Genomic DNA, 15583 nt, shown 5'->3' with positions numbered 1-15583 from the left:
ATCAGACTTATTCAAGCCCATAAAATTTACATTCCTAACTTTTATTTCCTTTCACCTCCATTTCTACAAAATCATTTCTAGTTTCCAGATTTGAGTCTTGCCTCCTATCTCCTTGTTGGTTGACCTCACAATTAAAAAAACACTTTCTTCCCCCCAAAATGGTGCTGTAGTGGTTGATTTTGATGAGTGACAGGAAGTGAGCCTATTGCTGGTTTCAGTATCAGTGTAAAGACAGTGTGATATTTTAATTTATAAGAAATATTTTGTCATTCAGGTGACCAAAATACATTTCTCATATATTTGGTCTTTATCCACAGTTCCTGACAAGTGGCTCCCTGAACTTGGATTTTCTTAGAGTTGAAAGTGATAAAAAAAGTGTCTTTTGTTATGTAAAGGAGGGGAGTTGGAATGCATCTAATGAGAGGGAGTAGATTTTGCTCCTGTCTAATGACCCAAAGGTCACAGAAACATTAATTCAAAAGGGCACCTGCACCCGTTGGTTTATAGCAGCACTATTTGCAATAGCTAAGCTATGGAAACAACACAAATACCCCCAAACAACATGACTGGATCAAAAATATGTGGTACATATAAACAATGGAATATTACTCAGCAATCAAAAAAATAAACTCAGGCAATTTGCAGCAACATGGATGGAGCTGGAAGGGTATCATGCTCAGTGAAATAAGCCAGAAAAAGAAAAATACTTGATGGTCTCACGCAGAGCAGGGATTTAGAAAACCTAAATAAGGGACCATGAAAAAGACTAATTATAACAAAGTAAAAATCAAAATCAACAAGCAACTATAAACCAGAGACACACTGCGGGGCAGGGGGCGGAGGGGAGGGATTAAGGTCAAAATAAGGGGGGTGGGAATCATATGGGGAATATAATCAAGATGAAAATGCATACAAGTTGCAAAAATGAAAAATGATGTAAAAAATATATAAAATGAAAAAAAAAAGAGGGGGGAACGACTCAGGCAAGAATTCACTGGCGTGAGCATATGAAAGGAAACAGAACCAGAAATCAGACATCTGTGGTCTTGCAGAGTTGGAAGAGTCAACTGTTTCCGGGTCCCACAGGAAGAAACAAGTCTTGAAATGATTTCTAGAGATAAAGGGCCATTAACCAACTTTCCATTAGCAAAGATTCTCAGCTCTGTGGAAAGGCCAGATTAAGAATTCCTTCCCACTGATCTGTATTTTGAGATGCTCCAAAGGTGGCTGCCTTCAAGGGTCCCTGTCACCAAGTTGGGCCTGGAGGTAGTGACCCCAGGAGCAGCTTGCTGCCTGCATGCAAATTCACTGGGCTGCAGATTCAAATGCAAAATTGGATGGTGGATGGTTTAGTGGAGGGAGGCTGGGTGAGAGCTGGAGGATGAGCCTTCTGTTTCCTGGGTGACATGGATTCCCTTGACACTCTAAACAAGTCTGGAGATGGGGAGAGTCCCCAACACGTGACACATTAAATCCTTTGCCAACCTGGGTGGATATAAGGGTTTTGAGACAGGTGTGTGTGATTTACTGAAATGTATGATAAATTATAGGAAGAAATGGGGTGTTCTTTACACCCAAAGTCCATGGGAGCTTGTCATACCTGTTTTGCAATTAATACAGAAATAAAGAGGTAAGAACTGTACCAGAATTCTCCATCATCCAGAGCAGCGTGACACAGGCGCTTTTGCTCAGCGGGGTCCATAGAACGCCACTCAGGAGAACTAGGAGTAAACCAAATCATCATGTGGGTCATGAGTAGTACAGGCCTTGGAGCGGGGGAGCACCCTTTCCTAGGGTATGTGGTTATGAAAGGAATAGATCCTGGTCAGTGACTATACCATGGACCTCAGAAATGTGGCAGAGGCTTTGAGATTGGTCAGAAAGTACATTTCCAAGCACAGCCAATGGAAGAAGGTGCTTCTCATGAGACCACCACAGGCAGGGAAACTCACTTGAGAGCTGACAGTTTGAAAAGCCATAATAAACTGGTTTGACAAGCTTGTTTGACATTGATCTACCAAGTACTTTCTTTCTGCGACCTCCCTAGGAAGCTGGATCTTGTTCTGCCAGGGGGACTTGCCTGTCCTCAGGTGAGCAGCTACCTACTGCCCTCCAAATTGGGAATGACACCTCTAAGGCCACTGCTTCTTTGGGACATCCTCCTCCCTCCAACACACACACACACACACACACACACACATATCCCTGTCTCCAGAAGCAGTTCACCCTTGAACCACTTGGGGTGATCAACCTCCTGTGCAATAGAAAATCCAAATGTAACTTATTGTCAGTCCTCCTTATCCTGAGGGTTCTGCATCGGAGGATTCAGCCAACCATTATGCAAGGTTGGTTGAATCAGTGGCTGCAGAAGCTGCTGAGAGGTAACAGATCTGAGTATAATGAACATGTACAGTTAAACCTGTGCTGTTGAAGGATCAAGTGCAGTTCAAATGGCGCTGCCACCACCTCAGCACTCTCATGGGGGGAACCATTTCCCCATACCCCGTGGGTCTTGACTCCTGGGGGAGGGCTCAGAAGAGCCAAATGAACCCAGAGTCTCTCTCCAGGTTCCCCCGGTGGGGTCTGGAGAACAGAACTAAGAGCCTTGATTTTCCTTTGGGCCATTTTCTTCCAATGGCTCAAACCCACATAATGGGTCCAAAGGCTCAGCTGAGCTTTCCAGCCTCCCTCTGGCACCAGGCAGAATCAGGATCTGGGATCAGGGTGGGGACAGACCCTCCCATCCCCCCAAGGCTGCCTGGAGGCAGGCAGTCCCCAGCTGTGTTCCAGGAAAAACCCACTTCTCCCTCCTCCTCATGTTTCTCAGGGAAAGGAAAAAGTAGCCTTTGTCCTTTTAGAGACTCTGTCCCCTGAGGTAAGGGACTCTATAAATCTTAGGAGCTAAAAGCAGTCTCATTCCTTTTGATTTGGTTATTTCTCTTCCTTCCCTTTCTACCAGGAGAGGAAGGCCGAGTTCGTGCCTGCCTTGATATGGGTCTGGTGAGAATCAGTCTCTGCCAAAGTCCCTTGGTTCTGAGGGGGTGGAAGGCAGGAGGGGGTGGGGGTGGTGGGAAGGGAGCAGTGATGGGGACACTTCAGTGTCAGTCTTGAGCCCTCAAGCTGGAGTCTGGTTAATAAAGCTATTGTAGAGCAACCCCTATACAAAACGGGGTGCCTGACTGTGGGTCCTCACCCATGCGCTTAAAAGGACTTATCAATGCTCTACTGCAGGCACACGTGAAAGGTAGTCTGGAGTCGGGGTGGGGTCCACAAAGCCTGTATAGGATTAGCTCAGGACATCATTTTCCCCCTAACAAAGCCACAGACACACACAGATGACTGGCGCCCCCTGGAGACTTGTCTGAGCTGAGGACAAACACAGACTTGGCTTTAATCAAGTTCTAGATTTGTGCAGACTCCCTAGAGTCCTAGGAGCTGCAGGTGGGCAGAGAGGACAGCAAGAGCCCAAGCTGGCCAGAGCTCTGGGTGAGGAAGGAGAGAGGGAGACAGTAGAGACAGGTCAGGGTGCATCCTGCCTGTGCACACCTGCTCCATCCCATCATCCCAGTCACAGGGGCCACCTCTCAAGGGACATGGAGGGGACACAGGCTGAAAGGAAGACCTTTCCTATAAATGGAGTCAAATGAATAATGCTGGTCATCAGAGCAGTCGTAATGGCTGAATTTCCTATTCCACTTTGTCTGCCTCTCCTGGGCCACTGGGCTTCTGGCCAATGGACAGAGAATCCTGTACTGACCTGCTGGCAACACTCAGGGATTCTCACACCCAAAATACTCATTGCCAGCACACACACATACACACACATGCTTCACTGGGGCCACTCATATGCGGAGATAAAGACCCACGATACTTGGGGATGTGAACTGTCCCCATGGGAGGCAATACAGTCACCGACATGAATACAATCCCAGGGAAGACAAAAGGCCACTCTAAGAGTCTTCCCTGAGAGTCAAGTTTGACTGCAAGGCGGGCCCCAGGGAATGAAGGGGAAAGAGGTGAGGTCACCCAGAAGCCAGGGGAGCACGTTAGACAAACTTCTCCTCCTTCCCAGGACACCCCAGACAGGCTTGGTCCACTGGACCCCATGAACAGCATTAAGGTGGGCGCCAGCCAGAGAGATGTGGAGGGGACCCACCTGTCGCTCCAGGACCCATTCCACTCGCCCCAGCCCCAAGTGTTCCGGACTCTGATCAGCTCAGTTTTCTGGCCTCGGACGTTTACCTGGAAGGCAAAGGCAGCAGGGGAATGTGAAAGGATCAGTTCATGTGTGAGTTCCGGAGTGGTTCCTCTCAGCCGGGGCTGGCTTTACCCGAAGCCTCTTGATTTCCATACATTAAAAACATGTCAAAACTCATCCATTCTTAACTTGCCCTCGGAATTGTCCTGCTAAACATAGTGGATAATGTGGTATGAATCTTCAAATGAATGAGTTACTTGTTAGACTGCAAATTCCCTAGAGGCTTGTTTATCTGGGGAGCCTCAGAATCCACAGCTAAGGTGAAGAGTAATTCTCAGTAGTGCTCAGTGAGCTACTACTGACTTTTCTCCATCCTTAGCCTCTTACAGCTGAACAACAAGCATAGAAACACATGATGGGAATTTAAACAGCAACAATAAATAAAAACCACGTCTAAGTCTTCCAAAGCCAATATTCTCCCATTTGGGGTGTCATCTGAGGATCTCTGCCATCCACATCTGTAGCCCAGAGTCAGTAAAGAAAGCCCAGCCAGCCGTCCCTACTCTGCTCTGGGGCAGGAACTGCACAGGTCACAAGGGTTTTGGAAAAACAGAAAATAAGACTTCTGCTCATCAACTAGCCAGAAATTTGAGCTCTCAGAGCAGTTTCCCCTGATATAGGTATGTATGTATATGTGTATATACACATAGGTATACATGTATATACACACACAGGTATATATGTATATGCACGCATACATCACACTACACATGACAAAACAATATCAGTGTGAATGAACTGAGTTGCTCCACTTTCTTGGATTTTATTCTATCAGAGAGTTCCAAGTCCAGATTCATACAACCCTGGATGTTGCTTTGTTGATTGATTCTTGAATTTGGAGAACCTACTATAAGGGACTTAGGCATCTGTGGATTTTTGGTATCCATAGGGGTGGAACGTTGCCCTAAAACCAATACCCCACAGATACTAAAGGACAATTGCAGTTAAGCTTTTGAGGAGTCAACAGTTATGTGCAGCTAGTGCCCCTGCATCAAGCGTCCATTGTGTATGTGTATCTGTACCAATCTCCATCGATCCATCTATCTCTACCTAACATCCATCCATCCAACCATCCAGCCAGCAGCCAGCCAGCCATCCTATTAAGTCTTTTCTCTGGAGAGCACTTTTACAGGATTGATGTGGAATTAGAGAAGAAAAGAAAAACAAAGATTGGGTTCTCCTATCTGCTGCACAAGTTGGGAACTATGATGGAAGCTCATTTGCTTTTTTTCCCTGATTTGTGGTTTTGAATGCTGGCTGCCTCCTCTAGATGACACATTCTCTGAAGTCTGAAAGCACAGTTTAAGCTTCAACTCACTAAGGAAAAGGTTGAGCATGTTCATGGCTGTCCCTGCACCCTCCAGCAGGAGTGCACATCACCTACCTGATCAATTCCCGTCACAGTGTAGTAATGAAATTTCACGAGACCAAAAGGTGTCCAGAGTTCAGAATCTGCAGTATTTCTGACCTAAAACATGAAAATAGCACTGTTTGGCCCATCGTGTAAGTCACTCCCCTACCAGGCCAGACCCAGTTCTGCCTGGCCTGGCATCTTTGCTCCCCAGGAGGAAGGACACACAAAATGTTCCATAGGAGGCTCCTAAGCAGTGACAATGAGGCATTCCCAGCCTCTCCCAGGATGAGAAGAACCTCATTCCCAACAAAGAGTTGACTTTCTGGCCCAAACAAAACTGTCTGGGGGTGCACAGTCACATGCATGAGGAGACACTTTGTTACACTCAGCTCGTGTCACCAGCATGAAAACACCAGGAGATGGGTCCTTTAGTAGCAAAGAGAAAATTCCCAAGGTTAACTCAAGAAGAAACAGAAAACTTGGATAAGTTTCACAACTAGACAAGGCAAAACTATGTGTGTGTACATAAAGAAAGTAGAAAAAATACTGTTAATTATCTACTGATATATTTTCCATGATGTGTGACATATTCAAAGATTCCAGAAAACAGTCGGGTTTCATTTCATGAAATCAAACCTAGCCCTGCGTTCCTGAGTGTGTGTGGCTGCTTGTATGAGCAAGGGCAGAGCTGAGAAGGGGACACACAGCACCGCTGGGGTAGAGAAAGGGACAGAGATTTGTCGGGATTGTTCTACCTGACACAGCAAGGGTGTCTGAGCTTCGTCATTTGAAAGACATAAATAGAAACTTCTGCTTGGATTAAAATAAACAAACACTGACACTCCCCAGTCCTGGAAGTGCCAGCCCTCCTGTGTGTGCTCAGGGCACCTGCTCATGCCTCTGACTCTGGCAGAGAGCTTGGAAGGGAGAGACAGGTGGCGACTTACATCGATGTAGCAGCCCACGAGAGAGCCCCTCTTCAAGGCCTTCTCGAGAATCTCATAGAAGTTCTCTGGAGCCTCTTTGGTTGTGAAGGTCTCGGCTACACCCCCAGTGAAGTCTTCCATGGCCTCCATGGCCCAGCCCCCATAGAGTGCCTCATAGCTCCCATGCAACCTGTGAAGCCAGAAGTTTGGAAACGGCTGCAGGGATAACGATGGTCACCTGTTGGCGCCCCCAGCCAGAGGTTTTCCTACTGAATCAGAAATGTCCCAAGGATTGGCCTGGCTGGGTGGGATGGAAGGAAGATGGGAAGTAGGATTTGGGGTCTACTTGATGCTCTGAAGACACAAGAAATGTCTGTGAGATAGGCAGCCTGGTGTGGGTTACTCTGACTGTGGGTTCCAGTGCCAGACCCACCTCTTACAGCTGAGTGTTCTTGAGCTAACCTGCTCATAATTCAGTGTCATGATTTGCAAAGTGGGGGCACAGTTGTCCTCTCCCCTCTACGACTGCTATGATGTTTAAATAAGTCTCTCTCTCTCCTCATAGGACCTGACCAAGAAAGAATGAGTCGTGTAGACAGAGAGGTAAGGAACTTTTCCTGCCTGGTCTCAGGTACTCCCAATCACACAACTGCACACGTAACATGTCTGTACATGTACACACACACATACCTGCACACAGAATGTGCATATAGACACACACTTTATGGATGTATACTCTGCTTGAGTTATAAAATAACCTTTGTAGGTGTGTAGCAAAGTTCACTATTGTTTTCATTTGCAGTTTCTTTTTTTTTTAAAGATTTATTTATTTATGCATACAAGAGCTGGGGTACAGGCCAGAGATGCAGGGGGTGAGAGGATTCACCAGAGACAGAGTGGGGAACAGAACAGGCAGACTGACTGAAATAAACTGATGAGGGGAGCAGTGGGTGAGGCAGGAGAGGTCTGCTGCGCCACATGGGTCCCTGTCTAACCGGGAATCGAACTCATTCTGCAGAGGCTGCGGATTGCTTCATAGTGCTGTGCTTAATCCCTTGTGCCACCGGGGAGGCCCCCATTTACAGTTTCTTAATGACAAATGATGTTGAACATCTTTCTATGAGCTAATTTGTCTTCTTTTTCGTAAACCTATTCTGTACTCTTCTCCTTGAGGCAAAGGTTTCAAATTCTACCAACTGACTCAAGCCTTTTGCACAGCTTGGGGTGGGGACAGGTGAGGGGTTCCCTCTTCTGAGCTCCTGGAGAATGAAACCACACCCAACCCAGCCCCAAGCAGAGAAGCTGACCCTAGAGAGGAGGGGTCCCTGATGGTAGGACTGGGTTGGAGGACTGGGTTGCCCCACCAGGCCCGGAAAGCATCCCCTTTGCTCACCCCAAGCCTGTCAGTGGCACCGAGGGGGTTTATGCAGACCAGGTGGGCATGTGGGCAAAGGAGCACCTTGGGTACTTTCATGGTTTAATCCCATCCTGCTGATTTCAGGATTAATTAAGCCTCAGTTTACTGTCACTTTATATGGCCACTTACATACCCACTTGGAGGTAGAAGCATGGCCTTCCTCCCTGCTTCCTGTCTCTGAGGATGGACTTCCACAGCTTAAAGATCCAGATAGTGCCCAAGGGGATCCCATGGGAGCTCTGCTATCATGGCCTGCTGCTGACTAGCTGGTGGGTTGGAAAGCGACATTGCCAGAGGAACTCCGGCCACACGGGTGATTAGAAATGACTGTCGAGATTCTGCTTAGCCGGGGTTCCCAGGTTAGTGACATCCACAGAGACAGAAAGTAGCAGGGTGGTGGCCGGGGGCTGCAGGGGGGAGAGTGGGGGAGGGGGTGTAGTGTTGAATGGTGCAGCGTTTGAGTCTGGCAGGATGAAGCTGTGTGGGTGATGGTTGCCTAACAATGTGAATGAACTTGATGCCGCTGAAATATACAGTTAAAAATGGGTAAAACAGTCAATTTACAATTCAAAAAATTTTAAAGGAGAATTCCAAAGTGGGAAAGTGACATCTCAGTCTCCACTGGCCAGGAGCCCTAAGCCTTCTGCCCTGGCTGTGCTGGCGGGGACGTCGCCCAGAAACATCCCTGCACTCTGGCTGCTGCCAAAGGCAGGATCCACATGCAGGGGCGGAAAGGGATGCACGTCGCCACGTGTCTGAGGATGGGCACAGCTAGACCCCGACAGCAGCTGCCCCAGCCACTCCTTTTCCACCTCAGCCCTGACTGGGCCCCAGGCGGGTGGCCCTGCCGCCCACACGTGCCATCCCAGAGCCTCAGTGTCCCTCTCCACGGCTGTCCCCTGAAAAGGACCCAGGAGGGAGACGGGCATCCCTGGGACAGGGGCCTGCCCGCGCTGGGCGACACTCACTTGGCATAGGCTTTCTCCAGCAGGGCGCTCCAGAACTCATTGTTGTCGGCCGAGTGGAGGTAGTGCAAGCCGTCACTAAAGGTGGGCAGCCGGTCATCAATCACCACGTCTACCCACTCATTGTATTGCCAGAACTGTCACCCGGGGCAGAGACAGATGGCAGGGTTGAGTCTCACAGGAGGTCCAGCACCCCTTTGTCCACGTTATCACTTTGCTTTTTCTCCCTCACATCTGGAGGAAACTCGCACGTGGGGTCTGCGATGGGCTCAGCTGTACTTTGTCCACGGAGCCACGTGCAGAGCATCCCACCCGCCCCTGAAATGGGCTCAAAGACCCTGCGCAGCCCCCTCAGAGCCAGGGTGGACACTCCAGGGCTCTCCGACCAGTTCTCTCTCAAGAGGAAAAGGCACCCATGATGACCAGCAGCTGCAGAAACACCTGACATCACACTGTGCCCCAATGAGGTAAGTTCACTTACCTGGAAATGGAAGATCCCAGCATAACCGGAGCCAAATGTTTGGTCCTGGGGGACCACTCTGGCCAGTGCTTTCTCGTTGAGCGTCAGGCAGGCAATGGTGGCTATCAGCCAGCAATTACCTGTAAGTGAGAAATCATCAATCGCAGTTCTTACTGCTAATTTGTGGGAAACAGGACAACTCCATGGCCAAAGGAGATGTGGGGCATTCCAGATGGGACCACGTTTTTTTTTTTGTATCTTAAAATATGAGAAATCTCTCCCCTCTGCCTCCCTTCCCAGCTCTCCTGCCCACTTAGCACAGACCGCTCTTGTCTTGGCAGTGGTATAGGTCATGTCCACGGGGGTGTCACTGTGCTCTACTGCACATCAGGTCCGTGGAAGGCCAGGAGGCCAGGGCTGTGAGAGTTAGTGTCAGCGGGCCAGGGTGAGTGACGTCTCATCCTGCTTGGCCTGTGGCACTTGGGGTGAGCTCAGAGGGAGCACTTTGCCAGGGTTCATGCCTCCCCAGGCTAGACTTAGCATTGTTGTACATAATAATAGCTTCATGGGTATCATCTACTTTCACTGATCTTGCACTTTCAAGATTTGTAGACTGATCTGCTGGTTTCCCCAGCTATAACCTTCAAGTTAGCCCACATTCAGATGAAAATATATAAAAGTGAGTGTGAACGTCAAACAGTGTTTGAACCTTGCGCTGCACAGATTCCCACATGCATTCATGCGCTTATACTGAGCATGGGGCGGGCAACTCATCTCTACCTACCAGAGCTCTAGCTGCTGCCTGTGAAAGACGTCTGAGCAGACATTGGGAATTACCTGTTAAACCAACAACATCCCCATTCTACCCCAAATCTATTTGCTTGTAGTCGATAATACCACTTGAATTCATTGGAACTCGAGTGTGGCTTCCTGGGAGCTGACATTTCTGGAAAGTTCTTTGTACCACTGGACTTGGGATGCTGTCACACAACACTTTTTTGGTCATTGCTAGAGACTATTTTGCAAGAAATGTGCTCAGCTTTTGAAGGGAGAGATTCAGATGCTATTTATACAATTCAAAATAAGGGAAAAACCCCCAGAAGAGATGAAAATTACTTATCACTGTTGAGTCTGTGCCAATGGATAGGTTTGGCCACCTCAAGCACGATGCTGGGTGAGGGTGCCCGCAAAGTTCAGTTTGTCGGGTGAAAGCATGCAGGTGGCCACTGATAGGGAGGGGCAACGATGGTGTTGGTGATAGTCAAGTGCTTATTGGGGGGGGCTGGTTCACAGCTGTCCATTTTATTGTTATCCTTTATTCATATGGTTCTTTTTGCATAGAAGTGGGGTATAGGCCAGATGTGCAGTGGTGAGAGGATTCACCAGAGACAGAGTAGGGAGCAAACAGGTGGACTTACTGAAATACACTGCTAAGGGCAGCAGCGTGCTAGACAGGCGAGGTCTGCTGCACCATATGTGGGTTAGATCCCTGGCTGGGGATCGAACTCAGGCCACAGCAGTAATAGCACTGAGACTCAACCCCTAGGCCACCAGGGAGGCCCTCCTTCATTCACATGTTATATTCTTTTTTTTAAACCTATTTATTTATTTATTTATTTATTTATTTATTTATTTATTTATTTATACAAGCACTGGGTACAGAGGGGAGCAGCGGACAGCAGGAGAGGTCTGTTACGCCATGTGGGACCCTCACCAGGTGGCTGGGGATCGAACTGGTGCTGCGGAGCTGAGCACAGCTTCTAAGCCCAGGGCTCAGTTGCTGTGCTACCAGGGGAGGCCCCTCACTCATATGTTATATACAATATTCAGATGTAGAAAAAGTGCCACAAAATAATATCTGACATCAACTATCAACTAAGGTTGCAATTTCAAAATAGTTTTATACCAAAGTGACAAATTAAAACTGAAAAAAACAAAGGAGTCCCATCAACGCTTTTCTAGTGAATGATAATCTCTAGTGAAAGAGTATCACCAGGGGGATGGAGGGCTGGATGAGGGGAGTAGGTTAAGAATGGGGTTGACAACTGAGAGGGGGATGTTGAAGAGAACAGGGAGAACCTCTTAGGGGGGCTAAACCTCAGAAAATGAAGACCAATCTGAACACTTTTTTTTTTTTTGAAAAGCCAAGTTTATATTTAGAATGTATAATTCCATGTATCCACCATGTCTGTGTCTCTATGTCTATCATCTACCTAACTACCTGCCTGTCTGTCATCTGTTTATCTTCTGTCATGATGCATGTGTCTGTCTGTCTGTCTGTGCATCAATCATCTATCATCATTCTAGGTGTGACTTTTGAGTTCTGGGAGGGTAACTCAGCCACTTGTCATGAAGCTCCCGGCATGTCCCACTTCATCCATCAGACCACAGTGGTGACCTCAGCTGTGGGGAGCTCAGTGTCTGCTCCCGCTCACAGTAGTTTGCTCTCTTTGGTTCATTCCTCTGGGGGTTGAGGTGGTCCCTAAAGCATGAACCCCAGAGGCAGTGTGGCAAAGTGGTTAAGAGGAATTGGGGGCCCTGACTCTGCATATCTATCATATCTGTGCTTTTGATAATTTACTTTGCCTCCCTCAACTTGGGTTTCTATATAAAATTGGGAGCGTGGTTGGGAAGACCAAGTGAGGCAATGAGTGCTAAGGGGAGGCCTAGCAGGCGACCGAGCTAACGTTCTGATGGAGCCAGCAGCCAGGCAGCGCCTCTGGGTCTGTCTGTTCTCTGAAAACCGGTGGGGAGCAGAGCGCCAGGGATGTGGAGTCCTCTGGCTCCCATTCAGCAGAGCAGGAGGCCAACTGGGGAGGAGGGGGAAGCAGAAGATGGGAGCAGTCATGTTCCCCAATCCCTGTGCAGGGAGTTGCTGGGACCTGTTCTGCTTGAGCCTTGGCGGCAGCTCAGACCCCCAGGAGCATCTGTCCAACCACCAGCTCTCCGTGCGCGACCCTCTCACTCACCAAGCTGCCCTTGGCGGATGTCAGTCCTGGTGGCCCCTCCGAGAATGAATTCTGGGTTTTTCACTATTTCCTGGAAGAATGAGGGCATCGTCAGTGAGGCCTGGCCCTCCCGCCCCTTCCTGGCTGGCTCTCCTTTCTCGCAGCAGAACACTTCATTCCTGTTTCATTATTTCTTTCCCTTGGAGGGACAGCCTAGCCTCATGGTAGGATGCGCCAGTCACATCACTTGGCCCCTCCATCCCCTCTGCCTACATGCCCGTCAGCGTAGGAGCCTCTTCTCTGCTTGGGGAACTTGGTCTCACGCTCAGGGAACCTCCCTAGGAGGCTTTCATCCCCCCAAGCACACTTGGTGTCTTCTTTCCAACTCATACTGTTTTAATGAAACCATCTTTGCTGTCGTTGCCTGTGACGCCCCCTTCAGAGCCCGTCTTCTGTGAGGCTGGCACTGGCTTGCCTGTGAGAACCCCATTGCTTCCTTGGCTTCCTACACCATGCCCAACATTCTGAGTGATGGTCACAGTGTGTTGTGGTGGCGGGACAAAGGGAGGCTGTGGTAGGACGAGGCCTTTGGGGGAATCCATGCCTCGTTGCTACGCAGTGCTGACCCCAGAGAGGGCACTGAGCTGGGGATGACATGAGCCCCGCAGGCAGTAGGGGGATGGCTTGATGGGCTAAGTGTGGAGACAGGGAGGCCAGCAGGAGGGAAGGAAGTAACTAGAATTTCTCAGGAGAAAGCCTGAGGTACTCAGTGATAGCCTTGTCAGGTTTAGGAAAATGCTAGATGACCAGAAGCAGTTTAGACATGATTCAGGTGGACTGGTAAATAGGTCAGTACACACACACACATACACACACACACACACACACACACACACACTCTGCATCAGGACATAGCAATAAAGAGCTTACCACTGTTTAAAGAACTCATGTGTTCCTTGAACTCTGCCCTGAAGTTCCAGAATCGTGTGTGTGTTTTAAGTAGACAGGCTGTGTATTTAAAACGTCTTCATTATTTTCATGAAAGGAGACAGCATGAAGGCAGACATGGGGCACCCAGTGCCTTTCAGAAGGCGAGATGCAGAGCAAATGATGGTGATGCCAGCAACCGCAGCAGGACGCCGTGTCTACCGTGGACACTAGTGTCTCAGCTTCACAGGGAGGACACTGAGGTGTGGGGTGTAACTGGTGTGACCACAGTCCCTGGACAGTTGGGTGGAATGAACCAAAGGGAGCAAACTACTGTGAGCGGGAGCAGACACTGAGTTCCCCACAGCTGAGGTCACCACTGTGGTCTGACGGATGAAGTGGGACATGCCGGGAGCTTCATGACAGTGGCTGAGTTACCCTCCCAGAACTCAAAAGTCACACCTAGAATGATGATAGATGGTTGATACACAGACAGACAGACAGACACATGAATCATGACAGAAGATAAACAGACGATGGATAGGGAGGTAGGTAGATGATAGACATAGAGACACAGACATGGTGGATACATAGAATTATACATTCTAAATATGACCTTGGCTTTAAAAAAAAGAAAGTGTTCAGGTTGGTCTTCATTTTCTGAGGTTTAGCCCCCCTAAGAGGTTCTCCCTGTTCTCTTCAACATCCCCCTCTCAGTTGTCAACCCCATTCTTCCTCTACCTCCCCTCATCCAGCCCTCCATGCATCCCTCTGGTGATTCTCTTTTGCTAGGGATTATAATTCACTAGAAAATATTTAATGGGACTTTGTTTATTTCAAAGTTTTAATTTGTCACTTTCGTATAAAACCATCTTGAAATTACAACCTTAGTTGATAGTTGATGACAGATATTATTTTGTGTCACTTTTTCTACATCTGAATACTGGATATAACATATGAATGAGGGGCCTCCCCTGGTGGCGCAGCAGTTGAGCCCTGGGCTTAGAAGCTGCACTCAAACTCTGCAGCACCAGTTCAATCCCCGGCCCTCTCTGCACTAGGTTCCTTGCCATCGCAGCCCACACCTGGGGGATTTCCCAGGGGGGTCCCCACCCGAGGGAAGGCAGCCAGCACCACCCAGTCAGAGGCTGAGCCCTGACTAACCCAGCACAGGAAATACTGACTCCTTGTCCCAGGCAGCAGCTCATGGCCCTTGGGACCATCACCTCCAATTGTTAGGGTGGTGGGGCATGGATACTGGCTCATGGGAACTTTGGGAAGGGGAAACAGGATGAGTTGGGCAGCCCCTTGCTTCCTATGTACCCCTATCATGGAGACACTGCATGCTTGCTTCGTGAGCCCCCGTCCACACTGAGCACCCTGGCCTCTGAGCAGAAGCTGCTGAGCACTTTACATACATCACCCAGGGGAACACCCTCCTGGAGTGGGGGCTGGGGCTGCCCCCCACCCTCCCCTTGAGTGGGACCTGTTGCCTGGGACTGGCCCAACTCATCCTGAATAGCCTTGACCTCCTCTCCTTGACTACCAAGACACTATCAGACTTGAGTCCTGACCTCCATGGGAGTCAAACTGCTGGGGGCTGGATGCAGCAGATGCCCTGGAGTCCCCCTTAGAGCACCCCCTGGCCCTGCCAGCTGTTATGTGCTCCCTGCATCATTCCCAGCCATCACTCTGCATGGCCTCCCCTGGGAAGCCGGCCTGGATCGGGTTTGTGCTCTGCCTCCCCTCCTGCTCCCTCCTCTCCTGCTGCCCTCTCCAGAGTCCTTGGATCCTCCTTGCAAGCCCCCTGCCTGCCACCCCCACCTTCTGGCTGCACTCACCCCTGGCCGTTTCCACACGATGGGCTTCTCGCTGGGGAAGAGAGAGGAGCTGTTGGCAGGGAAGTCTGGGTCCTCAAACAGCGTGCCCTTCTGCAGGCTCTCCTGCCTCAACTGCTCAAAGCTAGGGCCTGAGGTATGGATGATGTGAGCATCCTTGGGAGCTGGGGGCTCCTGGGGCCGTGGGGCCTGGTAGAGGTAAGGCATGGCTGCTGGCTGCATCCCAACTGGCAGGTGGGCTTGGGGTCTGCGATGGGCAGGCAGTCCCAAGATGTGTGGGCCAGTCAAGAGGGAACCAGCTCAGGGCTCCTGTGCTGAGTGGCTCTTGGTCTAACGGTTTGCCTGGGAATTTCCCTGTCAGGCTGGATGGGGGGATGGGCACGCCCTGATGGTAAACTGCAGAAAGAGCCCCCCTCCCTCCAGGGACTCTGCAGACCCTTGGGGGAGCTGAGGGTCGGGGCCCATCTGGGCAAGGCAGCACCCAGCACCC

At 49.5% G+C, this 15583-nt stretch overlaps 1 protein-coding gene across 1 annotated transcript in view; it reads right to left on the bottom strand.

Annotated features, from left to right (window-relative positions):
* The window catches only part of LOC311188074 (calpain-9-like), a gene marked incomplete at both ends in the record, with an annotated part of 55119 nt that extends 39819 nt beyond the window's left edge, over positions 1 to 15300 (bottom strand). The window contains 8 exon segments of the mRNA XM_084259844.1: positions 1644 to 1721; positions 4157 to 4242; positions 5643 to 5726; positions 6560 to 6728; positions 8924 to 9057; positions 9402 to 9520; positions 12350 to 12419; positions 15097 to 15300. Coding sequence (XP_084115970.1) covers positions 1644 to 1721; positions 4157 to 4242; positions 5643 to 5726; positions 6560 to 6728; positions 8924 to 9057; positions 9402 to 9520; positions 12350 to 12419; positions 15097 to 15300 — 944 coding nt within the window.
* Positions 15301 to 15583: the final 283 nt, after the last annotated feature.

The sequence above is a fragment of the Talpa europaea genome, assembly GCF_964194135.1.
Source record: "Talpa europaea genome assembly, contig: HAP1_SCAFFOLD_159, whole genome shotgun sequence".
Taxonomy (NCBI): domain Eukaryota; kingdom Metazoa; phylum Chordata; class Mammalia; order Eulipotyphla; family Talpidae; genus Talpa; species Talpa europaea.
The sequence above is the reverse complement of the archived record's forward strand: the minus strand, read 5'-3'. Positions and strand labels throughout refer to the sequence as shown.